The 27,831-nt window shown below is 35.1% G+C and overlaps 2 protein-coding genes across 4 annotated transcripts in view; both read right to left on the bottom strand.

Moving 5' to 3' along the window:
* The window catches only part of SLC15A2 (solute carrier family 15 member 2), an 84,503-nt gene extending 81,177 nt beyond the window's left edge, over positions 1-3,326 (bottom strand). For all 3 annotated transcript variants that reach the window (XM_027106159.1, XM_027106153.1, XM_027106166.1), the window contains exons 1-2: positions 2,892-3,326; positions 63-252 (exon numbers count right to left, since the gene is read on the bottom strand). In XM_027106159.1, the coding sequence (XP_026961960.1) occupies positions 63-200 (138 nt within the window). In that variant the 5' untranslated portion in view covers positions 201-252; positions 2,892-3,326. The remainder of the gene's footprint in view (positions 1-62; positions 253-2,891) is intronic.
* Positions 3,327-5,930: 2,604 nt separating this feature from the next.
* EAF2 (ELL associated factor 2) overlaps positions 5,931-27,831 on the bottom strand; it is a 48,529-nt gene continuing 26,628 nt past the window's right edge. Inside the window, exons 5-6 of the mRNA XM_027106139.1 lie at positions 20,545-20,805; positions 5,931-6,373 (exon numbers count right to left, since the gene is read on the bottom strand). Coding sequence (XP_026961940.1) covers positions 6,327-6,373; positions 20,545-20,805 — 308 coding nt within the window. The 3' untranslated portion in view covers positions 5,931-6,326. The remainder of the gene's footprint in view (positions 6,374-20,544; positions 20,806-27,831) is intronic.

Here is a 27,831-nt window from a genome sequence, read left to right as displayed (position 1 = left end):
GGAGGAGAACCAAAGGAGTAAGTCTGTTCCTACCAGAGACAGAACTGAATCTGAAGACTCACCGGAGATGGCTTCTTTGGAAAGCTGGGGGGTCGAGGTGGTACCTCTTCAGGGGAGACAGGTAAAAAAGGAGTTTCCTTGAACTCATTTGTCTGGAAGAGATTCATGGCTGGCTCCTTACTCTCTCTCTCTTCAAGCATTTGGCTTCGGTAGGCAGTTGGGACAGCTGCCAGGCTACTGTGAAAAGGGGGACTGGGAGGGGAAGAGGGGGTGGCTTCAGCAACTAGGTTTAACCCTGTGGGTGTCAGGCGTCAGCAGCCGCCTGCAAAGCAGAAAGCTATAGAGAAAAGAAGGATTGGGTCTCAGAGACTAGTTCAAAAGAACATTTATGTCACAGGGGAGTGAGAATAACACATCACGGGATGAGACAGTATAATGCTGGAAAATTTCAAATGAGTGAAAATTAGTTAAGAACACAATGCCTGGAGCATAGCTTAGAGCAGATTTTGAAATCGATTTCAGGGTAATAATAGCTACCATTTATTGCACACCTATTGTGGGGAAGGTTTATACACACACACACACACACACACACACACACACACACACACACACACACACATATATATTATATCTACATGTTCTAATTCTTACTACTATCCCCATTTTATAGAAACTAATGTCCTAAGAGGTTATGTAATTTGTCCAAAGTCATGTGGCCAGTAAGTGGCAGATCTGGAATTTTCACTATGCCACTACAGATTAGTATCAGTAATGCCTGTGGTCGTTACTTAGGAATGGAAACTATAGAAATAAAAACATAGCAATGTAGGGGAAATGAAATGCATCAAAGAGGGAAAGTTATCTCCAAACAGAATTTGGAGAGATACAAAAAATGTTGATTTTTGGTTTTCAGCATAATAAAGTTCAACTAGAAATGTCTTATAAGCAATTAAAGAGGTGGAGCTGAAGAAAACAAAAGGAAAGGGTTGGTGATGTCATTTGGGAATCATTCTTCTCCTTTGCTAAATTCATTCCCTGTGTTTTCATTTTCTCACTTCAAGATGAATCCATCATTTAATTAGTAAATAAAATTTAATTTGTGTAAAAATTATGAGCCAGTTATTTTCTAGGAACCATTATAAACATCATATTTCTTAATTTTCAGTGAATGGACTCCCAAATGACTCCAGAATATAATATTTAGTTCTTATCAGAGGAGGAACAAGAACAGAGATGACAATGATAGATACATTTTAGACAGTATTATTTTTGCTAAGTCAAAGAGGTAAAAGAACAAGAGAGTACGGTGCCCATCTAGATGTCAATCAAAAGAAAAAGGAAAAGAATGGCTAGAGAGCAATAAGAAAAATGAGGACTAAACCAAAAAAGAAGTCAGGAAACAGGAGAATGAATTATTTTATTTTAGAATATGAGAACCTATGACTCTCTCCCTCATAAAATTCTTACATTACCTATTTGAGTTATTGACAAATAAGACCAGGAGAAACTCTACCCTTTCCTCCCTAAACTCCATCTTAGACTTTGACCATGTTTTCCCAGCTTCTACTCACTCCTCCTCCTGCTTCTCTCCCATCAACCTTTACCCAAAGAAGGGTCCACTTCATTTCTGTTTGTGACATTAATGATTAAGCTACAGTTATTCTTTCAGGAAGTACTGCACTTTCTGACCTAGTTTGGTTAATGACTCTGGATACAAAACAGATGAACAGTCAAAACTTACTAGTCAAATTAACCACTAGAGGCACAGATGCTTTTAAGATCTAATTATATCACCGGCTCCCCCTGCTCTGGCCTTGTACCTCTGGAATAGCATTTGATCTCTCAGAGCAGATGGAATAGCACCGGTAGGCAAGGCACCAATTCATTTGTGCTTATAGGTGCCCTAAATACCAGACTTTAGAGTACTGGCATTGGTTCTCTGATACTCGTTTGTTTAGGTGAAATTCTTCTTTTGATTATGGCAATACCATGCTAGCATTTATAAAATCGAATAGTATCAGAGATGGAAGGAATCTTAATCTTGTCCTACATAAACTAAACTTCCCTGATGCTAAAAATCACTTAGGGATATATATATTTACATATATATTTGTATATATACTTATAACTAAAAATTTTCACAGCAATTCACACACACACCACACACAATTTACAGGCCTTTGCTTTGAAAAGTCTTATTGAATAGATCTAAGTAGGTATCTAAGAACTTGTATTTTTAATAAGCATCTCTGGTAATTCTTATAATAGGGATTTGGTGAACACTGGTTTGAAATCCTTTTCCTAGTCTAGCCTGAAGAATATTACAGAAGAGCCTCCCAGCCTCCAAGACCTATTCTAGAGCCTTTTCTATCTTATCAAGATGCCTCTTGCTAAGTTGAAATCAGATAGAAGGATAAAAGGGAAAAGATCAAAGAGAAAAGCAATTCCTGAATAGAAATGAGTACAAACTCTTGAAAGATAAAAAAAAATAATAGAGTGAAAGAATCTAAAATATCAGTGATTAGAGTAAAAAGTATTTGTGACCTCAATGATTATGACAGAAGAGAGTGATGTTTTACAATCATGTACAAAAAGGAGGCTGAAAATGACAGATACTAATATAGTCAGAGAGAAGAGGCAAATATGAAATTAAAAAAGAACATGTGTTTAGCAAGGTGTATGAATACAAAATCATCACATAGAAATAAATTGTATTTAAATATCAGCAAAAACAAATAGAAAAGGGAATTTAAAACATTATACCAGCTCTAAAAGCATAAAAAATACCTAGGAATAAATCTATTGTAAGATGTCTAAGACATCAACACTAACCACTCTTAAAACATTATTGAAAGAAATTAAAGATCTAAATAAATGGAGAGACATACCATGCTCATGATTTGGAAGCCTCAGCAAAAATGTCAGTAATCCCCCAATCAATCTATAATTGCAACACAAAATCCAACAGGTTTTGTGAGTGTAGAAAATGACAAGTTGATTTTTAAAATTCATATAGAGATACAAAAAGCGAAGAATAGCAAAGGCAATCTTGAAGAACAATAGTGGAGGATTTGCACTAACCAGTAGGAGACCTATTATAAAGCTATAGTAATTATAACAGAGTGGAACACACACAAAGATAGATAAGGCAACCAATGCAACAGAACAGAGTGCAGAAAAAGACCCACACATATACTGAGGCATCAGTTATGACAAACGTGACACTGCAGTGCAGTGGGGGAAATGACGGTGTTTTTAACTAAAAAAACACCATCTAGGGCTTCCCTGGTGGCGCAGTGGTTGAGAGTTCGCCTGCCGATGCAGGGGACACGGGTTCGTGCCCCGGTCCGGGAAGATCCCACATGCCGCGGAACGGCTGGGCCCGTGAGCCATGGCCGCTGAGCCTGCGCGTCTGGAGCCTGTGCTCCGCAACGGGAGAGGCCACAACTGTGAGAGGCCCGTGTACCGCAAGAAAACAAACAAACAAAAAAACAAAATAAAAAAAAAAAAAACCACACCATCTAGACACTCATATGGAAAAAAATGTTTACCCATGTTTTTATGCATGGTGTAAATATATCTTACACCATGCATAAAAACCAATTCAATATAGATTACAGATCTGTCAAAGTTTAAAAAATTAAAGCTTTTAGAGGAAAACGTAAGAGAGCATCTTTATGGCTGTGGATAAGCCAAGATTTCTTAAATAAGACATAAAATATGGTAACCATAAAAGAAAAAGAATTGATATATGGGACAGTATTAAAATCAATAACTTTTTTGGGCTTCCCTCGTGGCACAGTGGTTGACAGTCTGCCTGCCGATGCAGGGGACATGGGTTCGTGCCCCGGTCCGGGAAGATCCCACATGCCGCAGAGCGGCTGGGCCCGTGAGCCATGGCCGCTGAGCCTGCGCGTCCGGAGCCTGTGCTCCGCAACGAGAGAGGCCACAACAGTGAGAGGCCCGCGTACCGCAAAAAAAAAAAAAAAAAAAAAAAATCAATAACCTTTTTGTTCACCAAAAGATACCATTAAGAGTAAAAAGACAACTCACAAAGTGGGAGAAAATACTCATATTACATATATTGTCAAAGGATTTGTGTCCAGAGTATATAAATCACTTCAAAAATCAATAAAAAAAGGTTCACATTCAGATTTTTTAAGTCTTTTGCAATTATAAATAATACTGTAATAATAACCTTGCAAATAAGTCAAATGTATCTGTAGAATGAATTTCTAGAAGTGAGATTGCTGTGACAAAAATGTTTTTATAATTTTCAAAACTGAAGATTCATTCCCTTTTTTCTATTGAGTTGTTTGTCCCCTTCTTGTAAGTTTGTAAGATCTACCTTTATATCATTTATGTTACAGCTCTGCCACCCTCTATGTTGCAAATATTTTTTCTACTGATTTTGTTTGTGGACTTTTAAAATTAAACGTAACTTAAAAGGCACAAATCTTAAATATAAAACTCCACTATTTTTTACATATGTGTAACTCACACAACCACCACCCAGGTAAGATTATATATATTTGTAATAAATATTTATTTATAATAAATATTGGGTTAGCCAAAAAGTTCATTCAGGTTTTTCCATACCATCTTACAGAAAAACCCAAATGAATTTTTTAGCCAACCCAATATAATAATATATATTATATATTATACTACTCCTACGAATTGAGTTAGTCCCTTTGAAGAAGGTTTCAACCTTTTTAGAATATATTTTTATAATATTTTTCCCATTCTTGAGTTGGTAATTTTGATTCATCTCTTAATAAATCAGAAATTACTAAAGTAATTATTACCTGAATGATATGTGAATGATACAATTCCTGAATTCTGACATGTCTAAGAATGCCTTCTTGCCAAACTGTAGATGATATTTGATGAATACATAATTCATAGGTCACACTTATACCTTGTGCTGACACAGCTTTACTAACTTTAGAGTTTTAGTGTAGTGTTATGGAATAGTTCAAAGCCCACTGATTTTTGTTCCTTTGTAGCCAACTTACTTTCACGCTTATATTATCATCAGTTAGTGGATAAATAAACTATGGTACATCCAAACAATGTAATAATATTATTCAGTGCTAAAAAGAAATGAACTATTAAGGCATGCAAAAGACATGGAGGAAACTTAAGTGCATATTACTAGGTGAAAGAAGCCAATCTGAAAAGGATGCATAATGTATGATTTCAATGATAAGATATTCTGGAAAAGGCAAAACTAAGCAGACAGTAAAAATATCACTGATTACCAGGGGTTGGGGTGTGGAGGAATGAATTGGCAGAGCACAGGATTTTTAAGGCAGTGAAACTATCCTGTATGATACTACAGTGGTGGATAAATGTCATCGTACATTTGTTAACACCCATAGAACATACAACACAAAGAGTGAACTCTAATGTAAACTATGGACTTTGGGTGATGGTGTGTGAATGTAGGTTCATCAATTATACAAAAAAAAAAAGGTACCACTCTGGGGCAGGATGTTCATACTTGGGGAGGTTGTGCATGTGTGGGAACAGGGAGTATATGAGAATTCTCTGTACTTTCTGCTCAATTTTGCTGTGAAACTAAAACTGCTCTTAAAAATAAAGTTTATTAATTAAAAAAAAAGAACTTGCTGCTGGTTAGTGACTCTCAACTATAATATTTATCATTTCCCCCCAATTAAAAAATGTTATAGGTATAAATATTAATTATTTATCTCATTAACATAAATGCTTATTTTTACTCTCAAAAGCAAAATAAGAAAATGATTAAAAAGTATCAAAGAGATAAGAGAACATGATAAAATGTGTGAGAGATAAGAGGACAATTGTTTCATTAAAACAATTACTTAGCTTCACCTTTACCCTAAACTTTAGCTTAATTTTCAACCAAAATTTAAGGAATATCAGATAGAAAGGCTCAGAGATGTAATTAAAACCAGGACATTTATTATAAATCAACAGTTTTGCCATTCACAATTGAAAACAGCAGTGTGGTAAAACAGAACACTGAACCTGAACTTCAGAACACCTGATCTGCCACTTGTTAACAACATGTGGGCAAGTAACCTAACCCCTGAAGTTTGTTTTCTCATCTGTAAAACTTCCTAGGAGTTTTGTTAAGATTAAATGAAAATACATGAAAATGCCAGTACCCATAAAAAGTAAAAAATGTAACATCAACTGAAAATTCTGAATCAGATTAAATTTCTCTTATCATCAAAGTTAAGATACATTTTCCTCAGCCTTAGGAATTTTTATTCCTAATATAAAATAAATTATCACATGTCTTATAAACTTTATACTTATAGCTGAATATTTCTTCAGTCATCACTGTCACTTCCTGATTCACTCAGCTGCAAATCATTTCCTAAAATAAAAAAAGGAAAACTGTAGTAATTGAATATTTAATATTTAATATTTTTGGATAACATAGATGTTTTACAAAATATAACCCCAAGGTGATCCTGTTTAGCCAACATTATGTCTTTAAATTATAGGATAAGCAATCTGATTATTAGTCACATCAGTAGCAACTCAAAGAATTAATATTACCTGTAAAGAAAAAATAAACCACCAATCTTCAGCATAGTTTTAGTATCACTTGGCATCTATTGATATTTTAGTCTTCTTTCACATACCAACATCACCCTTCTTTTATAACACTGATTTAATTACATCAGGAAATGAGGAGAAAATGTGGTTCAGAAGATCAGACTATTCTGAAGAGTAAAAAACATATAATTTTTTACTACAAACTCAGTCAAAGTCAGTAAGTAGTGTATGTTAAGAGTACCTCATCATTGATTCTTTTGTAATTCATCCATGTTCTTACAGTCATGGAACTTACATTCCAGTGGGGGAGACAGACAATAAACAAATATATAATGTAATATTTATCCTAAGTAGGGATAAATATTACACTATTTAGATGGGTCTGGGGAGAGTGGTGAGAGATGCTATTTTAAATAGGGTAGTTAGGAATGCCTCCTCAAGGTGGGACATTAGAACAGAGATCCAAATGTAGAGAGAGAGTAATGAAAATACAGAGGTGGGGGAAAATGTCCAGGCTCAGGTAAAAGCAAATACAAATGCCCCAAGGCAGAAGCATGCTTCTTGAGTTCTCTGACAGCAAGAACACCCCTGTGGCTGGAGTGGAATGAATGAGAAAGAGAATGTAGGGAAATAGGTCAGAAAGATATCCAGAAGACCATGGTGTATAGATCATGGAAAAAACTTTAGATTTTGTTTGAAATGTAATGGGAATTCAATTCACTGGAAAATTTTAAACAGGCAACTGACTTGAACACTATTGTATATCAGTGAATAGACTATAATGGTGTGGAGGAAACATGGAATCAGGGAAAACAGTTATGAGTCTATGCAGTTTCTCATGTAAGATATAATATCAGCTTTAAGAAAGACAAATACTGTATGACTTCACTTATATGTGGAATCTAAAAAACAAAACAAATGAACATATAAAAAGGAACAGAGTGACAAATACAGGGAACAAACAGGTGTCATAGGGGAGGTGGGTAGGGTGAGGAGAGAAATAGGTGAGGTACAAACTTTCAGTTATAAAATAGTGATAAGTATGAAATGTACATTGTGGGGAGTATAGTCAGTAACTATGTAGTACCTTTGTATGGTGACAGATGGCAACTAGACTATGGTAATTGCTTTGAAATGTACAGAAATATCAAATCACTATGCTGTGTACCAAGAACTAACATAGTGTTGTAGGTCAATTATACTTCAAAAACAAACAAACTCAGAGAAAAAGATCAGATCTGTGGCTACCATGAGTGGGGGGTTGGGGGGAGGGGAAATTAGATAAAAGGCAGTCAAAAGGTACAAACTTCCAGCTATAAGATAAATACTAGGGATGTAATGTATAACATGATAAAAATAATTAACACTGCTGTATGTTATATATGGAAGTTGTTAAGAGTAAATCCTAAGAGTTCTTGTTTCAGGGAAAAATTTTTTTCCTATTTCTTTAATGTTTTATGTATATGAGATGATGGACAGTCGCTAAATCTATAGTGGAAATCATTTCAGGATGTATGTAGTTAAACAGTTGTACACTTTAAGATTATACAGTGCTGTATGTTAATTATATCTCAATAAAACTGAGGAAAAAAGAAGTAATACTGGCTTAGACTCAGGTGGTTCAGGTGAAGGTGGTGCTAAGTGGTCAGATTTATAATTTGCTTTGAAGATGGAGCTTACAGGACTATCAACAGTACTGGACTTAGTACATGAGAGAAAGAGAAAAGTGAAGGATGACCCCCAAGATTTCTGGTCTAAACAACTGGATAAATGGTGGTATCATTTACTGAGATGAGAAAAACCAGAGGAACAAGATTGTGTAAAAAAAAATCACAAGTTCAATTTTTAACAAGGTACATTTGAAATACCTAGTAAATATTCAAGTATATATGGTATAGGCAATTGGATATACAAGTCTGAAGCTCAGGGTAGAGGCTACAGCTGCAAAAGATTTGGGAGTCATTGATTACAGGGGGTTTATTTGAAGCTATAGGATTGGATAAATCTTTTGGGTGGTAAATTACAATGGTTAACAAACTCTTGTATTTTTAAACTACTCCACAATCAACAAAAGCTGGCGTATTTTGAAGTTAATATCCAATTTAAGATGAGTACTTTTTAGGCCATATATAAACTGTTGTAAGATACCTCAGTCCACTGCATGAACTCCAGAACTAATTACATCACTTGATAAAGAAACCTGCTAAAGCTTCATTTGTGCATCTGGTTCACATGACCATTTTCTTATTTTCAAGGCTTAAGTTTCTACTTATTATGGCATAAGAATGTTTATCCTGATGTGATGCCTATAAAATGAGTTTCTCAAGTGACACAAACCCAAATGTCCTGAGTTCCGTTTTTCTTAATAGACTTCATACTACGGAGGTTATAAGCACAGCATTACCATGCTGTTGGTTGAAATGTTGTTTTGAAGATATGAGATTAGCCTTTGAATATGAGATGCTTAGTAAAGGAAATATGTTTTCAATCAAAATGGTAATTATGACTTGGAAAAAAGAGTATACCCATAGCAAATGCATTCAGATACCTAAACCAATGTTTCTCAATGAGAGCAATACTGCCCTCTAGGAGATGTTACAGAAATGTACGTGAGGGGTCTCTTGTCCCAGTGATTTGAAGATTGCTAGTGGCATTTAGTGAACAGGGAACTTAGGAATCTTAAATGTCTTGTAATGCAAGGACCAATCGTGAACAATAAAGAACCCTTCTACATTCTGTAAAACTTTTGAAAGTCCAGTGGGATACTCATGTACTTGAGAGGTCTGTTTACAATTTTAAGGCCAGAACTAATTGCATTTTTATAAACTAAAAGTATCCTTTTGCACAGACATAAAATTCTCTGAAATTTACAAGGATGCAACTATCATGTAAACTGAAAGAAGACTTTACTTTTCTTCTGAGACCTTTACAAAGATTTTTTAAAATTGTTTCTGAAAACACATTGGCTTTGGGTCAGCAATACAGCACCTCAAAACTTATCTGTGTACACAATTATATGAATATGTATGTATATACCTTTCCAGTCCTTATTTTAACAAGATAAATAAAAAGAAAAAATATTGACATATGAGTTGAATATTGCCTTGCTTCCCTTAATTCCAAATATATTCATTAAAATTAAGTGCAAACATATGGCACTTTGTTATGTTGTCTCACCAGGCCTGAACATTTACAAAGTAGAATATCTATTACTTTACCATAAACTATTTTTATTTTGTCTTAATATTACATTAATTATTTTCAAAGATATATGTGCCTAGATGATATTAAGCTATGAAATTCATTTCAGAATAGTAAAGGGGACTTAAATATATGTTATAAAAGAGGGTGTTGAGTCTGCTAAGGTTGAAAATGGGATGACTGCAGTAACAATAAAAAAGGGTTTATTTCCTCTTAGGAAACTTAAAGTTTGGATAAAATATATCAAGCAAAGAAATTCACTATTTTTTTGAAAGAAATTCCAAGTGGTTACTACTTGTATAACAAGATTGCTGCTGATTTTTCCATATCATTGTTGCATCCAAAATATTTCTAAATTCTTTTACTATTTCTATAGTTTGTGGATTCCTTTGGATTTTCTATGTAGACAATTACATTGTCTACAAATAAGGATCATTTTATTTCCTGTTTCCGATTCTTATTTTCATTTCTTTTACTTGTTTAACCACATTTTCTAGAACCTTCAGTACAATGTTGAATAGAAATCATGATATTAGTCCTCCTTGTCTTCTTCCTGACTTTAACGGAAATGCTTCTGGAGTCTCTATTAGTATAATGTTGGCAGTAGTTTTGTTCTTCGTGATTAACTTTTATAACGTTAAGGAAATTCCCTTATATTCAATCTTCAGTAAAAGTTTTAAAATTAATAAATACTGACTGTTGTCAAATTCAAATTTGTTGAAATGATCATATGGCTTTATTCCTATAATCTGTTAATGTGGTAAATTATATTGATATAATTCCAGATATTGAACATTTCCTACACTTCTGTGATGAGCTTTACTTGGTCATGATTTAGCTGGCTTGTTTTAAGTACCGTGGTTATTCAATTTGCTAATATCTTATTTGGTAATTTTACATCCATGTTCTTAAGTGAAATTGGTCTATAATGCTTTTTGTCTTGTTCCTGTTCAGTTTTGATACTGAGATTACCCTAGAATTATAAACGAATTGGGTTGCTTCCCCTACTCTTCTATTCTCTGAAACAGTTTGTAGAAGATAAGAATTGTTTGTTCCTTCAAGATCTGCTAAAATTCATCTGTAAAATTATCTTCAATTTTCTAGCATCTTGGGGATATGGAAATAGGATGAAGGAGGAAGAGATGTTAATTGTTAATGGTTTCTTCAGACTTTCTACTTCTTTTTGAGTCAGATTTGGTAAATTATACTTTTTTCCTAGAAAATCATCCATTTTTATGCCAAATATACTGGGATAAAATATTTGTAAAGTTTTCATAATGAAAAAAATAAAAACATACTATAATTTTAACCACTTTTTCATTCCTAATACTGTGTTTTACTCTTTTTTTCTTCATCAGCCCTAGTTACAGGTTGGTCTTCTTATAAGTTTTCAAAGAAATAACTTTTAGTCTTGTTGATCCTCTAATGTTTCTTTGCTATCTATTATACTAATGTCAATTCTAATCTATAATACTTTCTTTCCCTGTTTTAAGGTCTTATTGTTCCTCTAGTTCCTAAAGGTGAAACTTTCACGCATTTATTTTCAATTTTTTTTAAAAAAGAACATTTTGAGGCTACAAATTTCCCTCTATCATTTTGGTTGCACCCCAAAACTGTTAAGATATTTCTGATATTGCTTAATTATAAATATTTTATAATTTCATTGTAATTTCCTTTTGTGTGTGTGTGTGTGTGTGTGTGTGGTACGCGGGCCTCTCACTGCTGTGGCCTCTCCCGTTGCGGAGCACAGGCTCCGGACACGCAGGCTCAGCAGCCATGGCTCACGGGCCCAGCCACTCCGCGGCATGTGGGATCTTCCTGGACCGGGGCACGAACCCGTGTGCCCTGCATCGGCAGGCGGACTCTCAACCACTGCGCCACCAGGGAAGCTCTGTAATTTCCTTTTAACATGTAAGTCACTAGGTATGTGCTCCAAAGTTTCTAAGCATGTATTTTAAACTATTTTTGTTATTTATTTATATTCTCATTGTTTTATAGCCATGTGATATGATCAATAAAATATGAATTCTTTTAAATGTGTTATTTCATTTGTCCTAGTAGAAAGTAATTTCCATAAATGGTTTATATTATTAAAAGAATGCCTGCTTCTCATTTTTAGATTGTAAGATTCTACGTATTTACTGTTAGAATGGGCATGTTCAGCCTCCCAAGGCAATAGAAATAAAAACAAAAACAAATGGGAGCGGGGCTTCCCTGGTGGCGCAGTGGTTGAGAGTCCGCCTGCAGATGCAGGGGACACGGGTTAGTGCCCCGGTCCGGGAAGATCCCACATGCCGCAGAGCGGCTGGGCCCGTAAGCCATGGCCACTGAGCCTGCGCGTCCGGAGCCTGTGCTCCACGACAGGAGAGGCCACAACAGTGAGAGGCCCGCGTACCGCAAAAAAAAAAAAAAAAAAATTGCTGGAGAGGGTATGGAGAAAAGGGAACCCTTCTTCACTGTTGGTGGGAATGTAAGTTGGTATAGCTACTGTGGAAAACAGTATGGAAGTTCCTCAGAAAACTAAAAATATAATTACCATATGATCCAGCAATCCCACTCCTGGGCATATGCCCAGACAAAACTATAATTCAAAAAGATGCATGCACCCTTATGTTCATAGCAGCACTATTCACAATAGCCAAGACATGGAAACAACCTAAATGCCCATCTACAGATGAATGGATAAAGAAGATGTGGTACATATATACATATATACAATGGAATACTACTCAGCCATAGAAAAGAACGAAATAAGGCCATTTGCAGCAACATGGAAGCAACTAGAGATTATCATACTAAGTGAAGTAAGTCAGAAAGAGAAGGACAAATAGCATATGATATCACTTATATGTGGAATCTAAAAGATGACACAAATGAACCTATCTATGAAACAGAAACAGAATCAGGTACAGAGAATATACTGGTGGCTGCCAAGGGGGAGGGTGGTAGAAGAGGGTTGGATTGGGAGTTTGGGATTAGCAGATGGAAACTGGTATATATAGAATGGGTAACCAACAAGGTCCTACTGTATGGCACAGGGAACTATATTCAATATCCTGTGATAATGGAAAAGAATATGAAAAAGAATGTATATAAATATAAATAAATATATATATATAACTGAGTCACTTTGCTGTATAGCAGTAATTAACACATTGTAATTCAACTATACTGCAATAAAAATAAATTTTAAAAAAGGTATAAAAAAGAAAAAATAAATATGGACACAGACACACAGAGAAGGAAGACAGAGGCCAAGTTTGGAGCACTGTGTCTACAAGCCAAGGAACACCAAGGATTGCCAGCAACCACCAGAAGCTAGGAGAGTCACAAAACAGATTCTTTTTCAGATCCTGCAGAAGAAATCAACCCTGCTGACACTTTCATTTTAACTCCTGGACTCCAGAACTGTGAGAGAATACATTTCTGTTGTTTTAAATCACCTAGTTTGTGATATTTCTTAGCATCCCAAGAAAAATATCACAGTGTAGTTCCTTCCATTTGTTTGCACTCTTGCAAAAAATAAACTGCTTCCTATGACCAATTTTAATTTACATAAATGACACTGTGCTGTGGACCAAAAAAAAAAAAAGATAGAATTTATTATATTTAAAAAAGGGTATGTTAATTGTGTTGTTCAAAGATTTTATACCCTTACTAAATTCTGTATCCTTGAGTACAGATACATTAAATCTACCATTACAATAGACTTGTCAATTTCCCCTACTTCTGTCAATTTTTTTTATATATACAAATACACATATGTAACTACATTTTTTAATATGTAGTTACATACATTATGAAGGTATATTATTATGGGCATACAAATTCATTACTGTTTATCCTCCTAGTATTTGTCATTATTTGGCCATTCAAGAAATCAGATGCTATAATTTCACCTCTCAAGTTATAAATAATAGCACTAAATACATAAATAACTGGAAGTTCAAAAGACCTTTCCTAATTAACACATAGTTTTACACTATCATAACCATAACCACAGTTTTACTCTACCACCCATGCTTGGCTCCTCCCTTATTTACTTCTGTTTTTAAGTTAGAGCAAGTTGGTCTTTCCTAGATATTTACTTTACCATTAAAATTAATACAGTGAGATTAGTTTTAAATATACAGAAAGTCCCATTCTCCCCCAGAGAGTATCAACCTGCGTGCCTTTGTTAAAAAGAATTTACTGAGCATCTACTATGTATCAGGAACCGTGTCAGGTGCTAGTATTCAGTGATAAGCAAAATAAGCAAGATCACTGCTCTCCTGGAGCTTATACTTTAGAAGAGAACAAATGAAAGAAATATAAATTTATAAATGATAATTGATATAAAGAAGATATTGCTCTGAAGGTCTATAACAAGGGGGATTTGATCTTTTCAGAAAGGTCAAGAAAGGCTTTCTTGATAAAGTATATATAAAACTACCATCTAAAGGAGAAAAAGTTAACTACATGAAAAGAAAGAACTATTTCTAACTGAATGGACAGTATGGGTAGAGTCCCTGAGGTAGGCAAAAGTATTTGAGTATGGTGACAAAAAGAAGGAAAATGTTGCTAGAACAGAGAGGGCAAGACTCTTATGTTAAAATGTTTTGTCTCTATCCTAAAAGAAATTATAAGTTATTGTAAAGTTTAAAGTAGGAGAGACAAATAATACTTGAATTATGAAAAGATCAATATGGCCGCAATGTACTTAGTAGATCAAAAATGGGTTTGAGTGGATAAGTGGTGAACCAGTTAGGAAGTCATTGCATTATTAAAGCAAGAAATAATGGTAAGTTTAACTAGAGTGACAGTGGTGGAGATGCAGAAAAGTAGATGAATTTGAGATTAAGGAGGTAATATAAACAGGACTTGGTGAAGGTGAAGGATTGACTATACTGTAAAGAGGGAGAGAAACTCAACCCTAGAATACAATCACTTCTGGTTTGCATAATTAGATGACTCCTGCCTTTCACTAGGAAGAAACATAGTGAAAGATTATAAATTGGTTTTGGACAAGGTGAATTTGAAATGCCTTTTAATATGAGATGTGTTGGACTTATGTGTCTAGAGCTCAGAGGTGTGGGTCAGAGATGCAAATTTACAAGTTATCTATATATAAGTATTGACTGCCACAGAAATATGGAGATTATCTGTGGAAAGAATATAGAATAAAACAAAAAAAGGACCTAGAATTAAGCCTTGCAGAACCCCAGCTCTAATGACTAAGTAAAAGATTATAAACTAGCAAAGAAGAGTCAGAAAAGTATCTACAAAGGTAGGAGAAAAGCCAATAGGACGTTATGTTACAGAGTCAAAAGGAAATGAATAATTCAATAAGAAGGTAATGGTTGAGATGGCAGAGAGCAGAAGCAAGAAGAACTACAATTCTGCAGCCTGTGGAACGAAAACCACATTCACAGAAAGATAGACAAAATGAAAACGAAGAGGACTATGTACCAGATAAAGGAACAAGATAAAACCCCAGAAAAACAACTAAATGAAATGGAGATCGGCAACCTTCCAGAAAAAGAATTCAGAATAATGATACTGAAGATGATCCAGGACCTTGGAAAAAGAATGGAGGCAAAGATCAAGAAGATGCAAGAAATGTTTAACAAAGACCTAGAAGAATTAAAGAACAAGCACCTAGAAAAATTAAAGAACAAATAAACAGAGATGAACAATACTATAACTGAAATGAAAAATCCACTAGAAGGAATCAATAGCAGAATAACTGAGGCAGAAGAATGGATAGGTGACCTGGAAGACAAAATGGTGGAATTCACAGCTGTGGAACAAAATAAAGAAAAAAGAATGAAAAGAAATGAAGACAGCCTAAGAGACTTCTGGGACAACATTAAATGCAACAACATTCACATTATAGGGGTCCCAGAAGGAGATAAGAGAGAGAAGGAACTCGAGAAAATATCTGAAGAGATTATAGTTGAAAAACTCCCTAACATGGGAAAGGAAATAGCAACCCAAGTCCAGGAAGTGCAGAGAGTCCCAGGCAGGATAAATCCAAGGAGAAACACACCGAGACACAGAGTAATAAAAATGACAAAAATTAAAGACAAAGAAAAATTATTGAAAACAACAAGGAAAAAACTACAATAACATACAAGGGAACTCCCATAAGGTTAACAAGTGACTTCTCAGAAACTCTACTAGCAGAGTAGAAGAAACTCTACTAGCTAGAAGGGAGTGGCATGATATATTTAAAGTGATGAAAGGAAAGAACCTACAACCAAGATTACTTTACCAGGCAAGGATCTCATTCAGATTCAACACAGAAATCAAAAGGTTTACAGACAAGCAAACACTAACAGAATTCAGCACCACCAAACCAGCTCTACAACAAATGCTAAAGGAACTTTTCTAAGTGGGAAACACAAGAAAAGGATGTACAAAAACAAGCCCATAACCATGAAGAAAATGGTAATAGGAACATACATATCGATAATTACCTTAAACGTGAATGGATTAAATGCTCCAACCAAAAGACACAGGCTTGCTGAATGGATACGAAAACAAGACCTGTATATATACTGTCTACAAGAGACACACTGCAGACCTAGGGACACATACAGACTGAAAGTGAGGGAATGGAAAAAGATATTCCATGCAAATGGAAATCAAAAGAAAGGTGTAGTAGCAATACTCATATCAGATAAAATAGACTTTAAAATAAACAATGTTACAAGAGACAAGGAAGGACACTACATAATGATCAAGGGATTAATCCAAGAAGAAGATATAACAATTATAAATATATATACACCCAACATAGGAGCACCTCAATACATATGGCAACTGCTAACGGCTATAAAAGAGGAAATCGACAATAACACAATAATAGTGGGGACTTTAACACCTCACTTACACCAATGGACAGATCCTCCAGACAGAAAATTAATAAGGAAACACAAGCTTTATGACACAATAGACCAGATAGATTTAATTGATATTTATAGGACATTCCATCCAAAACCAGCAGATTACACTTTCTTCTCAAGTGCACATGGAACATTCTCCAGGATAGATCACATCTTGGGTCAAAAGTCAAGCCTCAGTAAATTTAAGAAAATTGAAATCATAACAAAGCACCTTTTCTGACCACAATGCTATGAGATTAGAAATCAATCACAGGGAAAAAAAAGTAAAAAACACAAACTCATGGAGGCTAAACAATACGTTACTAAATAACCAACAGATCACTGAAGAAATCAAAGAGGAGGGCTTCCCTGGTGGCGCAATGGTTGAGAGTCCGCCTGCCGATGAGGGGGACGCGGGTTCGTGCCCCGGTACTGGAGGATCCCGCATGCCGTGGGGTGGCTGGGCCCGTGGGCCATGGCCACTGGGCCTGCGCCTCCAGAGCCTGTGCTCCGCGGCGGAGGAGGCCACAGCAGTGAAAGGCCTGCATCCCGCAAAAAAAAAAAAAAAAATCAAAGAGGAAATCAAAACATATCTAGAGACAAATAACAACGAAAACACGATGATCCAAAACCTATGGGATGCAGCAAAAGCAGTTCTAAGAGGGAAGTTTATAGCAATACAATCCTACCTCAAGAAACAAGAAAAACCTCAAATAAACAAGCTAACTTTACACTTAAAGGAACTAGAGAAAGAAGAACAAACAAAACCCAAAGTTAGTAGAAGGAAAGAAATCATAAAGATCAGAGCAGAAATAAATGAAATAGAAACAAAGAAAACAATAGCAAAGATCAATGAAACTAAAAGCTGGTTTTTGAAAAGATAAACAAAACTGATAAACCTTTAGCCAGACTCATCAAGAAAAAGAGGGAGAGGACTCAAATCAATATAATTAGAAATGAAAAAGGAGAAGTTACAATGGACACCACAGAAATACAAAGCATCATAAGAGACTACTACAAGCAACTCTATGCCAATAAAATGGACAACTTGGAAGAAATGGACAAATTCCTAGAAAGGTATAACCTTCCTAGACTGAACTAGGAAGAAACGGAAACTATGAACAGACCAATCACAAGTAATGAAATCGAAACTGTGATTAAAAATCTTCCAACAGATGAAAGTCCAGGACCAGATGGCTTCACAGGTGAATTCTATCAAACATTTAGAGAAGAGCTAACACCCATCCTTCTCAAACTTCCAAAAAAATTGCAGAGGAAGGAACACTCCCAAATTCATTCTACGAGGCCACCATCACCCTGACACCAAAAACAGGCAAAGATACTACAAAAAAAGAAAATTACAGACCAATATCACTGATGAATATAGACGCAATAATCCTCAACAAAATACTAGCAAACAGAATCCAACAATACATCAAAAGGGTCATACACCATGATCAAGTGTGGTTTATCCCAGGGATGCAAGGATTCTTCAATATATGCAAATCAATCAATGTGATACACCATATTAACAAATTGAATAATAAAAACCATATGATCATCTCAATGATGCAGAAAAAGCTTTCCACAAAATTCAACACCCATTTATGATAAAAACTCTCCAGAAAGTGGGCATAGAGGGAAGGTACCTCAACATAATAAAGGCCACAGACAACAAACCCACAGCAAACATCATTCTCAATGGTGAAAAAACTGAAAGCATTTCCTCTCAGATCAGGAACAAGACAAGGATGTTCACTCTCACCACTATTATTCAACATAGTTTTGGAAGTCCTACCCACTGCAATCAGAGAAGAAAAAGAAATAAAAGGAACACAAATTGGAAAAGAAGAAGTAAAACTGTCACTGTTTGCAGATGACATGATACTATACATAGAGAATCTTAAAGATGCCACCAGAAAACTACTAGAACTAATCAATGAATTTGGTAAAGTTGCAGGATACAAAATTAATGCACAGAAATCTCTGGCATTCCTATACACTAATGATGAAAAATCTGAAAGAGAAATTAAGGAAACACTCCCATTTACCACTGCATCAAAAAGAATAAAATACCTAGGAATAAACCTACCTAAGGGGGTAAAAGACCTGTACGCAGAAAACTATAAGACACTGATGAAAGCAATCAAAGATGACACAAGCAGATGGAGAGATATACCATATTCTTGGATTAGAAGAATCAATATTATGAAAATGACTATACTACCCAAAGCAATCTACAGATTCAGTGCAATCCCTATCAAATTACCACTGGCATTCTTTACAGAACTAGAACAAAAAATCTTAAAATCTGTATGGAGACACAAAAGACCCCGAATAGCCAAAGCAGTCTTGAGGGAAAAAAACAGAGCTGGAGGAATCAGACTCCCTGCCTTCAGACTATACTACAAAGCTACAGTAATCAAGACAATATGGTACTGGCACAAAAACAGGAATACAGCTCAATGGAACAGGATAGAAAGCCCAGAGATAAACCCATGCACCTATGGTCAACTAATCTATGACAAAGGAGGCAAGGATATACAATAGAGAAAAGACAGTCTCTTCAATAAGTGGTGCTGGGAAAACTGGAAAGCTACATGTAAAAGAATGAAATTAGAACACTCCCTAATACTATACACAAAAATAAACTCAAAATGGATTAAAGACCTAAATGTAACACTGGACACTATAAAACTTAGAGGAAAACACAGGCAGAACACTCTTTGATATAAATCACAGCAAGACCTTTTTTGACCCACCTCCTAGAGTAATGGAAATAAAAAGAAAAATAAACACATGGGACCTAATGAAACTTAAAAGCTTTTGCACAGCAAAGGAAACTATAAACAAAACAAAAAGACAACCCTCAGAATTGGAGAAAATATTTGCAAATGAATCAACAAAGGATTAATCTCCAAAATACATAAACAGCTCATGCAGCTCAATATTAAAAAAAAAACAACCCAATCAAAAAAATGTGCAGAAGACCTAAATAGACATTTCTCCAAAGAAGAAATACAGATGGCCAAGAGGCACATGAAAAGCTGCTCAACATCACTAACTATCAGAGAAATGCAAATCAAAACTACAATGAGATATCACCTCACACCGGTTAGAATGGGCATCATCAGAAAATCTACAAACAGCAAATGCTGGAGAGGGTGTGGAGAAAAGGGAACCCTCTTGCAGTGTTGGTGGGAATGTAAATTGATACAGCCACTATGGAGAACAGTATGGAGGTTCCTTAAAAAACTAAAAATAGAATAACCATATGATCCAGCAATCCCACTACTGGGCATACACCCAGAGAAAACCATAATTCAAAAAGACATATGTACCCCAATGTTCATTGCAGCACTATTTACAATAGCCAAGTCATGGAAGCAACCTAAATGTCCACTGACAGATGAATGGATAAAGAAGATGTGGTACATATATACAATAGAATATTACTCAGCCATAAAAAGGAATGAAATTGGGTCATTTGTAGAGACGTGGATGGAACTAGAGATTGTCATACAGAGTGCAGTAAGTCAGAAAGAGAAAAACAAATATCGTATATTAATGCATATATGTAGAATCTAGAAAAATGGTACAGATGAACCGGTTTGCAAGGCAGAAATAGACACAGATTTAGAGAACAAACATATGGACACCAAGGGGAGGAAGTGGGGCGGGGTGGTGCTGGTGGGATGAATTGGGAGATTGGGATTGACATATATACAGATATGTAAAAAACAGATAACTAATAAGAACCTACTGTATAAAAATTAAATTAAAAAAAAGAAGGTAATGGGTAATACTGTCAAATAAATAAAAAAGAAGTCTTTCTCTGTATGCAAATTTTAGACCATAATCGGTATGGCTCCACTGTAAATTCTTACTTTTCCAATTACGCATGCTTATGTATACTTACTTAAAGTATTCATCAGGAGGCCATTGCTGTCATGATGTTTATTATGACCAGTCACTACCTCAGGAATCCTGCACTGTGGCATGGTAGACATGGTAGGATGTTCCGAGACATAATTCCCTGGATCAGAGGGAGAGGATCTGCACTCTTCATCTTCTGAATCACTAGAACTATCCTTACTGCTTGAAGATGATGAACTTTTGGAATCTGATGAACTATCACAACTACTCATCTGGTCCATTAGACTAGCTTCTGCCTTCAGTTCTGAAAATAAAACAGAAGTTAATAGCGTAAATAAATATTAACTATAAATATTAAATAAATATAATAAAATTTGAATGTATCAGTTTCTAACAAACTTGATGGGGAATAAATAAGACTAAACGTACATTTACAGATTTAAAGCATTTTATTTAAAAAGCTCCTCTACTAGTAGAAAATGAAAAGTAAAATCCCTCTTCTTACCCCTTCTTCAAGTTCCTTTAATCCTACTCTCCAGGAACAATCACTCCTAACACTTTCTTGTGACCATATATGTTTTAAAATTCTGCTTGGAAACTGGCATTTTAGATTTTGACACCAACTCACTTACTGTTAGAGCTTGAGTGTGGTCTTTGTTACTAACCAACCAAGAGTTTAAAAAAAAATGTCAGGACTTCCCTGGTGGTGCAATGGTTAAGAATCCGCCTGCCAATGCAGGGGACACGGGTTCAAGCCCTGGTCCGGGAAGATCCCACATGCCATGGAGCAACTAAGCCCGTGCGCCCCAACTACTAAGCCTGCTCTCTAGATGCTGCAAGTCACAACTACTGAGCCCGCGTGCCACAACTACTGAAGTCTGCGCACCACAACAAGAGAAGCCACCGCAATGAGCAGCTTGTGCACTGCAATGAAGAGTAGCCCCCGCCCACCCCAACTAGAGAAAAACTGCGTGGAGCAGCTAAGACCCAATGCAGCCAAAATAAATTAATTAATTAATTAATCTTTTTTAAAAGTCAACTTTTCTAGCAAAAATTGCATCCCTGAACCCAAACCTTTCTTTCCCAGCTCTTCTCTGGTAGTCTTTCTTTCTCCCTGTCCTATGTCTGGACAACATATACACATAGTTCTCAGACACCCCAAAAAGTAAAATAAAAAGCTCCTCTGCTATCAAGCTGAGCTATATTCAATGTTGGGATTATGAAAAGTAAAAGACATAGGCAATATCTAAACTTAAATACTATATTTACTTATGCCATTATACTTAATTACCCATGTAACTCAAATAAAATACAAAAAAGAATGTGAACGTTTTAAATTGTAAAAATTGAAATCTGTTTTGTTAGAAACCGTCCTCCAATTCTCTTCTTATTCCCCCAGTACATGTAATGCAACACAATACATAGAGATGAATTTTTTCAGCTTTACTGAGGTATAATTGGCAAAAAACTTGCACATATAAAAAGTGTACAACATGATGCTTTGATATACATATACATTGTGAAATGATTACCATAATCAAGTTAATTAACACATAATCTCACATAGTTGCCATTTTGTGTGTGTGTGTTTGTGTACTGTGGTAGAAACACTTGTCTTGACTAGCCTGCTGTTGTTGGATAGCCCTTTCAATCTGGGAGAAGAATAAGCTATCTGAGTAGACGCCTTCTGTAACTAAGCTGGAGTCAGGACATGCTGGGCCTGAATTGTCATCTTCTGAAGGAGGAGGTTACAAGATGCCCTGAATATGCTGTTCTTCTAGTGCTTCCTTGGGTCCCTAACCAGATTACCTTCCTCTTTCAGATTTCTCCTTTGATTGTCTTTTGCATTATTTCCAGGGTTTATAGTTTTACTTAGTGGGGAGAAGCAAAAATAGATAAGTCTATGTCATCTTGTTCCACAATACATTTTAAGAGACTGATCTAACACAGAATATGTTCTCTATCAAAACAAAATAATTTAAAATTTATAAATGGAACCTAGATAATATTCAAGTAGTTGAGAACTAAACACACTTCTAAGAAACCCATGGGTCAAATACGAAATCAAAAAGATTTCAGAAAATACGTCTAATTGAATGAAAATAAAAACACAACTTATCAAAATCTGTGGAATACAACTAAAGCACAGCTTGGAGAGAAATTTGAAACATTAAATGATTATACTGGGGGGAAAAAGGAGGTCTCAATTAAATGAACTAAGCTGTACCTTAAGAAGTTAGAGAAAGAAAAGCAAATTAAAACTAAAGTAAGCAGAAGGAAAAAAATAGCAAAAGCACAAAACAAGAAAGACAACAGAAAAAAAAGTGAAAATAAATGAAACATAAATTGACTGCTTGAGATAAATAATATTGATCAAACTCAACCAGGTTTATCAAGAAAAAAAGATACTAGATATAAATTACTAATATCCAGAGTGAAAGAGGTGACAGCACTACAGACCTTACAGCATTAAATGAATAGAAAGGAACACTGTGAACTACTTCATGTCCACAAACTCAATAAATTAGATGAAATGGATCAATTCCTTGAAAGGCACAAACTACTAAATTTCACTCAAGAAGAAACAGATAACCAGAATATCCATAAATCTTCTAAAAAAAACTGAGTTGTAGTTAAAACCCTCCCCACACCCTACACACAGATCTCTAGTGACAGATGACTTCACTAGTGAATTCTACCAGTTATTTAAGGAAGAAATAATGTCAGTTTGATACAAATGCTTCTGTATAATTAAAAAGGAAGAAATACTTTCCAATTCATTCCTTAGGGCCAGAATTACTGATACAAAATCCAACAAAGACATTACCAGAAAAAAAAATATCCCTTATGAACAGACACAAAATTTTTAAAGAAAATTTTACCAAATCAAATTTAATAATATATAACAATGGTTTTCAACCAGCTATGATTTTGTCACCCAGGGAGACATCTGGCAATCTGGAGACATTTTTGGTTGTCACAACTGTTGGGGAATGGTGATACTAGCATCTAGTGGGTAGAAGCTAGAGATGCTGCTAAACATCCTACAATGCATAAGACAGCCCCTGACAAAGAACCATCCAACTCCAAGTGCCACTATTGCTGAGGTTAAGAAATGTCCTATATTAAAAGGACAATACATCATGATTAAGTGGGGTTTTCCAAGGAATACAAACTTTCAAAAATCAATCCATATAATTCACTATATTAAAAACTGAAAAATAAAAGCCATCTCAAAACAGCAGAAATTTCAGCAGTGATTCTTGATAAAAACTCAGCAAAATAGAAATATAAGTTAACCTTATGAAGGACATCTAGGAAAAGCTTACAGCTGAAATCATACATAATTGTAAGGGACTGAATATTTTCCCTCCAGCATCAGAAACAAGAGGTTTTCCACTTTGACCACCTCTAGTCAATGTTGTATTGAAGGTTCTAATTGGTGCAGTAAGTCATGAAAAAGAAATAAAAGCCATCCAGATTGGAAAGGAAGAGGTGAAATTGTCATTATTTACAGATAACGTGATTGTCTATGTAGAAAAGCTGACGGTATCTACAAAAAAGCTCTAGAATAGTGAGTTTAGCAAGGTTAAATACACAGGGACAATATACAAAAATCGGTTTTATTTCTATCTACTAGCAATGAGCAATTAGAAGTTAAAATCATATAAACAAGAGCATTTATAATAGCTTCCGAAAATTAAATAATTATTAAAAATTAAATAATTATAGATAATGCTGACAAAATATTTGAAGGACCTGTATGTTGAAAACCATAAAGCATTTCTGAGAGAAATTAAAGATCTAAATAAATGGAGAGAAATACTGTGTTCATGGGTCAGAAGACTCAATATTGTTAAGATGCCAATTTTACCCAAATTGATCTATGGATTCAGTGCAATCCCAATAATAATTTCAACAGAAATTGAGAAGCTAATTCTAAAATTCACGTGAAAATGGAAGAGTCCTAGAATACGCAAAACAACTTTGTAAGAGAAGAACAAAGTTGTAGGACTAAAATTTCCTGGTTTCAAGACTTATTATAAAGCTACAATTATCAAGACAATATGGTGTTGCCATAAAGATAAACAAATAGATCAACATATCAGAATAAAGAGTCCAGAAACAGACACACACAATATGGACAACTGATTTTTTTTTTACAAAGGTGCAAATACATGAGGAAAGACAGTCTTTTCAACAAATGGTGCTGGAATAATTCAATATCCACATGCAAAAAAAAAAAACCTTTGATACATACCATGTACCATATACAAAAATTGACTCAAAATGAAGCATGGGCCTAAATGTAAAACTATAAAACTTGTAAAAGAAAACATGAAAGAAAACCTTTGTTACTATGATATTGGTTTAGGCAAAAAATTTCAATATGACACCAAAAGGAGAATCCAGAAAAAAATGGATAAAATGGATGTATTCAAAATTAAAATCTTTGGCTCTTCAAATTACATTGTTAAGAGAATGAAAAAATACAATCCACAGACTGGGAGAAAATATTTGCAAGGCATGTATATGATGAAGAACTTGTATTCAAAATATATAAAGAATTCCTAAAAGTCTAATAAGAAAATAAATAATCCAATTTTTAAAATGGGTAAAAAGATTTGAATAGACATTGTGCCTGAAGAAAATATAATGATGGCAAATAAGGACATGAAAAGATACTCAACATCATTAGTCATTAAGGAAATGCAAACTAAAGTGACAATGAATATGATCCAACAATCCCACTCCTGGGCATGTATCTAGACAAAACCATAATTCAAAAAGATACGAGCACCCCTATGTTCACAGCAGCACTATTTACAATAGCCAAGGCATGGAAACACCTAAATGTCTATTGATAGATGAATGGATAAAAAAGATGTGGTGTGTATACACACACACACAAACACACACACACACACATACACACAATGGAATACTACTCAGCTATGAAAAAGAATGAAATAATGCTATTTGCAGCAACATGGATGGACCTAGAGATTATCATAGTAAGTGAAGTAAGTCAGAAAGAGAAAGACAAATACCATATGATATTACTTATATGTGGAATCTAAAACATGACACAAATGAACTTATCTATGAAACAAAAACAGACTCATATACACAGAGAACAGACTTGTGGTTGCCAAGGGGGAGAGGTGGTGGAGAGGGATGGGTTGGGAGTTTGGGATTACCAGATGCAAACTAGTATACACATTGGGTTGGCCAAAAAGTTCACTCAGGTTTTTCTGCTGAATCGCTTTGCTGTATACCATAAACTAAAACAACATTGTAAATCAACTATACTTCAATAAAATAAATTTTTAAAAATTTATTTTTTAAAAAAAATTAAGCCACAATAAGATACCACTATACACCCCATTAAAACTGATACAAGCATTGATATAGATGTACACTGCTGGTAGGAATGTAAAATAGTACAACCACTTTGGAAAACATTTTGGCAGTTGCTTAAAAAGTTAAATACACACCTATCATACAATCCAGCTATTTCACTCCTACATATTTACTATGGAGAAAAGAAAACATTTGTCTTTTCAAAGACTTGTATGTTATGTTCATAGCAGCTTTATTTGTAAAAGCCAAAAACTGGAAACAACCCAAATGTCCATCTTCAGGTTGAGCAGATAAACAAATTCCTGTATATCCATAAAGTAGATTACTGCTCAGCAATAAAAAGGAATGAGCTATTGATACAACCTTCAATAATGGATGATTCTCAAAATAATTATGTTTAGTGCAAAAATCTATGCAAAAAAGAGGACATACTATATGATTCCACCGATACAAATTTCTACAAAAAGCAAACTAATGATAATGACATAAAGCAGATCAGTAGTTACCTGGGAATGGATGGGGTGGGAAGGAGTGGGAGAGAGGGATTTCAAAGGAGGAGGAGGAAACTTTTTAGAGTGATAAATATGTTCATTACCCTGATTGTGGTTGTAATTTTAGGATGTACACATATGTCAAAACCTAGCAAACTGTACTTTAAATACATGAAAATTTTGTGTCAGATACACATAGAAACACACCCGCACAAGTGATCCTACATGATTTCTGAGCCTGTGTAATTAAAAAGACAAAGTTTTGACCTCACTCCTCTGTATCCTTTCTCCCTTCCACTCTCCCTTTCTCGACCCTTATTCTTGGAACACAGCCACTATGTTGTGAGGAAGCCCAGGCCACCTGGAAAGGAAATGTGTAGATTTTCCAGCTGACAACCCCCAAAGTCTCAGCCAAAAGCCAGCAACAACTGGCAGGTGTGAATAAGTGAGTCTTCAAATGATTCCAGCTGCTAGACCCCAAGTCAGTCCAGCTGACACCAGCTGTTCCTAGAACAGCTATGAACTATCCCTACTGACCCTACACAAATTGGAGATTTATGAGCAGAAATATGTTGTCATTGTTTTAAGCCTGCCCAAGATTTTCCTTAAATTCCATATATTTGGAAACCACAAAATATTCTTTTTTTTTTTGATCAAGAACTTTATTTTACTGGTTGTAAAGGTGCGCACATGCAGGCGCACACAATCACCAGTGCTTTTAAAAATTGTGGGACAGAGTTAATCATAATTATTGAGTTTAAATGTCATTTATCAACTTATTAAAGTGCAAGCAAGCAGCGAAAATAAGCTAAAGACAAGTCTTCCGTTTTTTGTTTTTTGTTTTTATATATATATATATATTTTTAACATCTTTATTGGGGTATAATTGCTTTACAATGGTGTGTTAGTTTCTGCTTTATAACAAAGTGAATCAGTTATACATATACATATGTTCCCATATCTCTTGCGTCTCCCTCCCTCCCACCCTCCCTATCCCACCCCTCCAGGCGGTAACAAAGCACCGAGCCGATATCCCTGTGCCATGCGGCTGCTTCCCACTAGCTACCTACCTTACATTTGGTAGTGTGTATATGTCCATGACTCTCTCTCGCCCTGTCACAGCTCACCCTTACCCCTCCCCATATCCTCAAGTCCGTTCTCCAGTAGGTCTGTGTCTTTATTCCTGTCTAACCCCTGGGTTCTTCATGACATTTTTTTTTCTTCTTAAATTCCATATATATGTGTTAGCATATGGTATTTGTCTTTTTTCTTTCTGATTTACTTCACTCTGTATGACAGACTCTAGGTCTATCCACCTCATTACAAATAGCTCAATTTTGTTTCTTTTTATGGCTGAGTAATATTCCATTGTATATATGTGCCACATCTTCTTTACCCATTCATCCGATGATGGGCACTTAGGTTGTTTCCATCTCCGGGCTATTGTAAATAGAGCTGCAATGAACATTTTGGTA

The sequence above is a fragment of the Aethalodelphis obliquidens genome, unplaced genomic scaffold (assembly GCF_003676395.1).
Source record: "Aethalodelphis obliquidens isolate GAN/ISIS:26980383/991018 unplaced genomic scaffold, ASM367639v1 scaffold1, whole genome shotgun sequence".
Classification (NCBI taxonomy): Eukaryota; Metazoa; Chordata; class Mammalia; order Artiodactyla; family Delphinidae; genus Aethalodelphis; species Aethalodelphis obliquidens.
The sequence above is the reverse complement of the archived record's forward strand: the minus strand, read 5'-3'. Positions and strand labels throughout refer to the sequence as shown.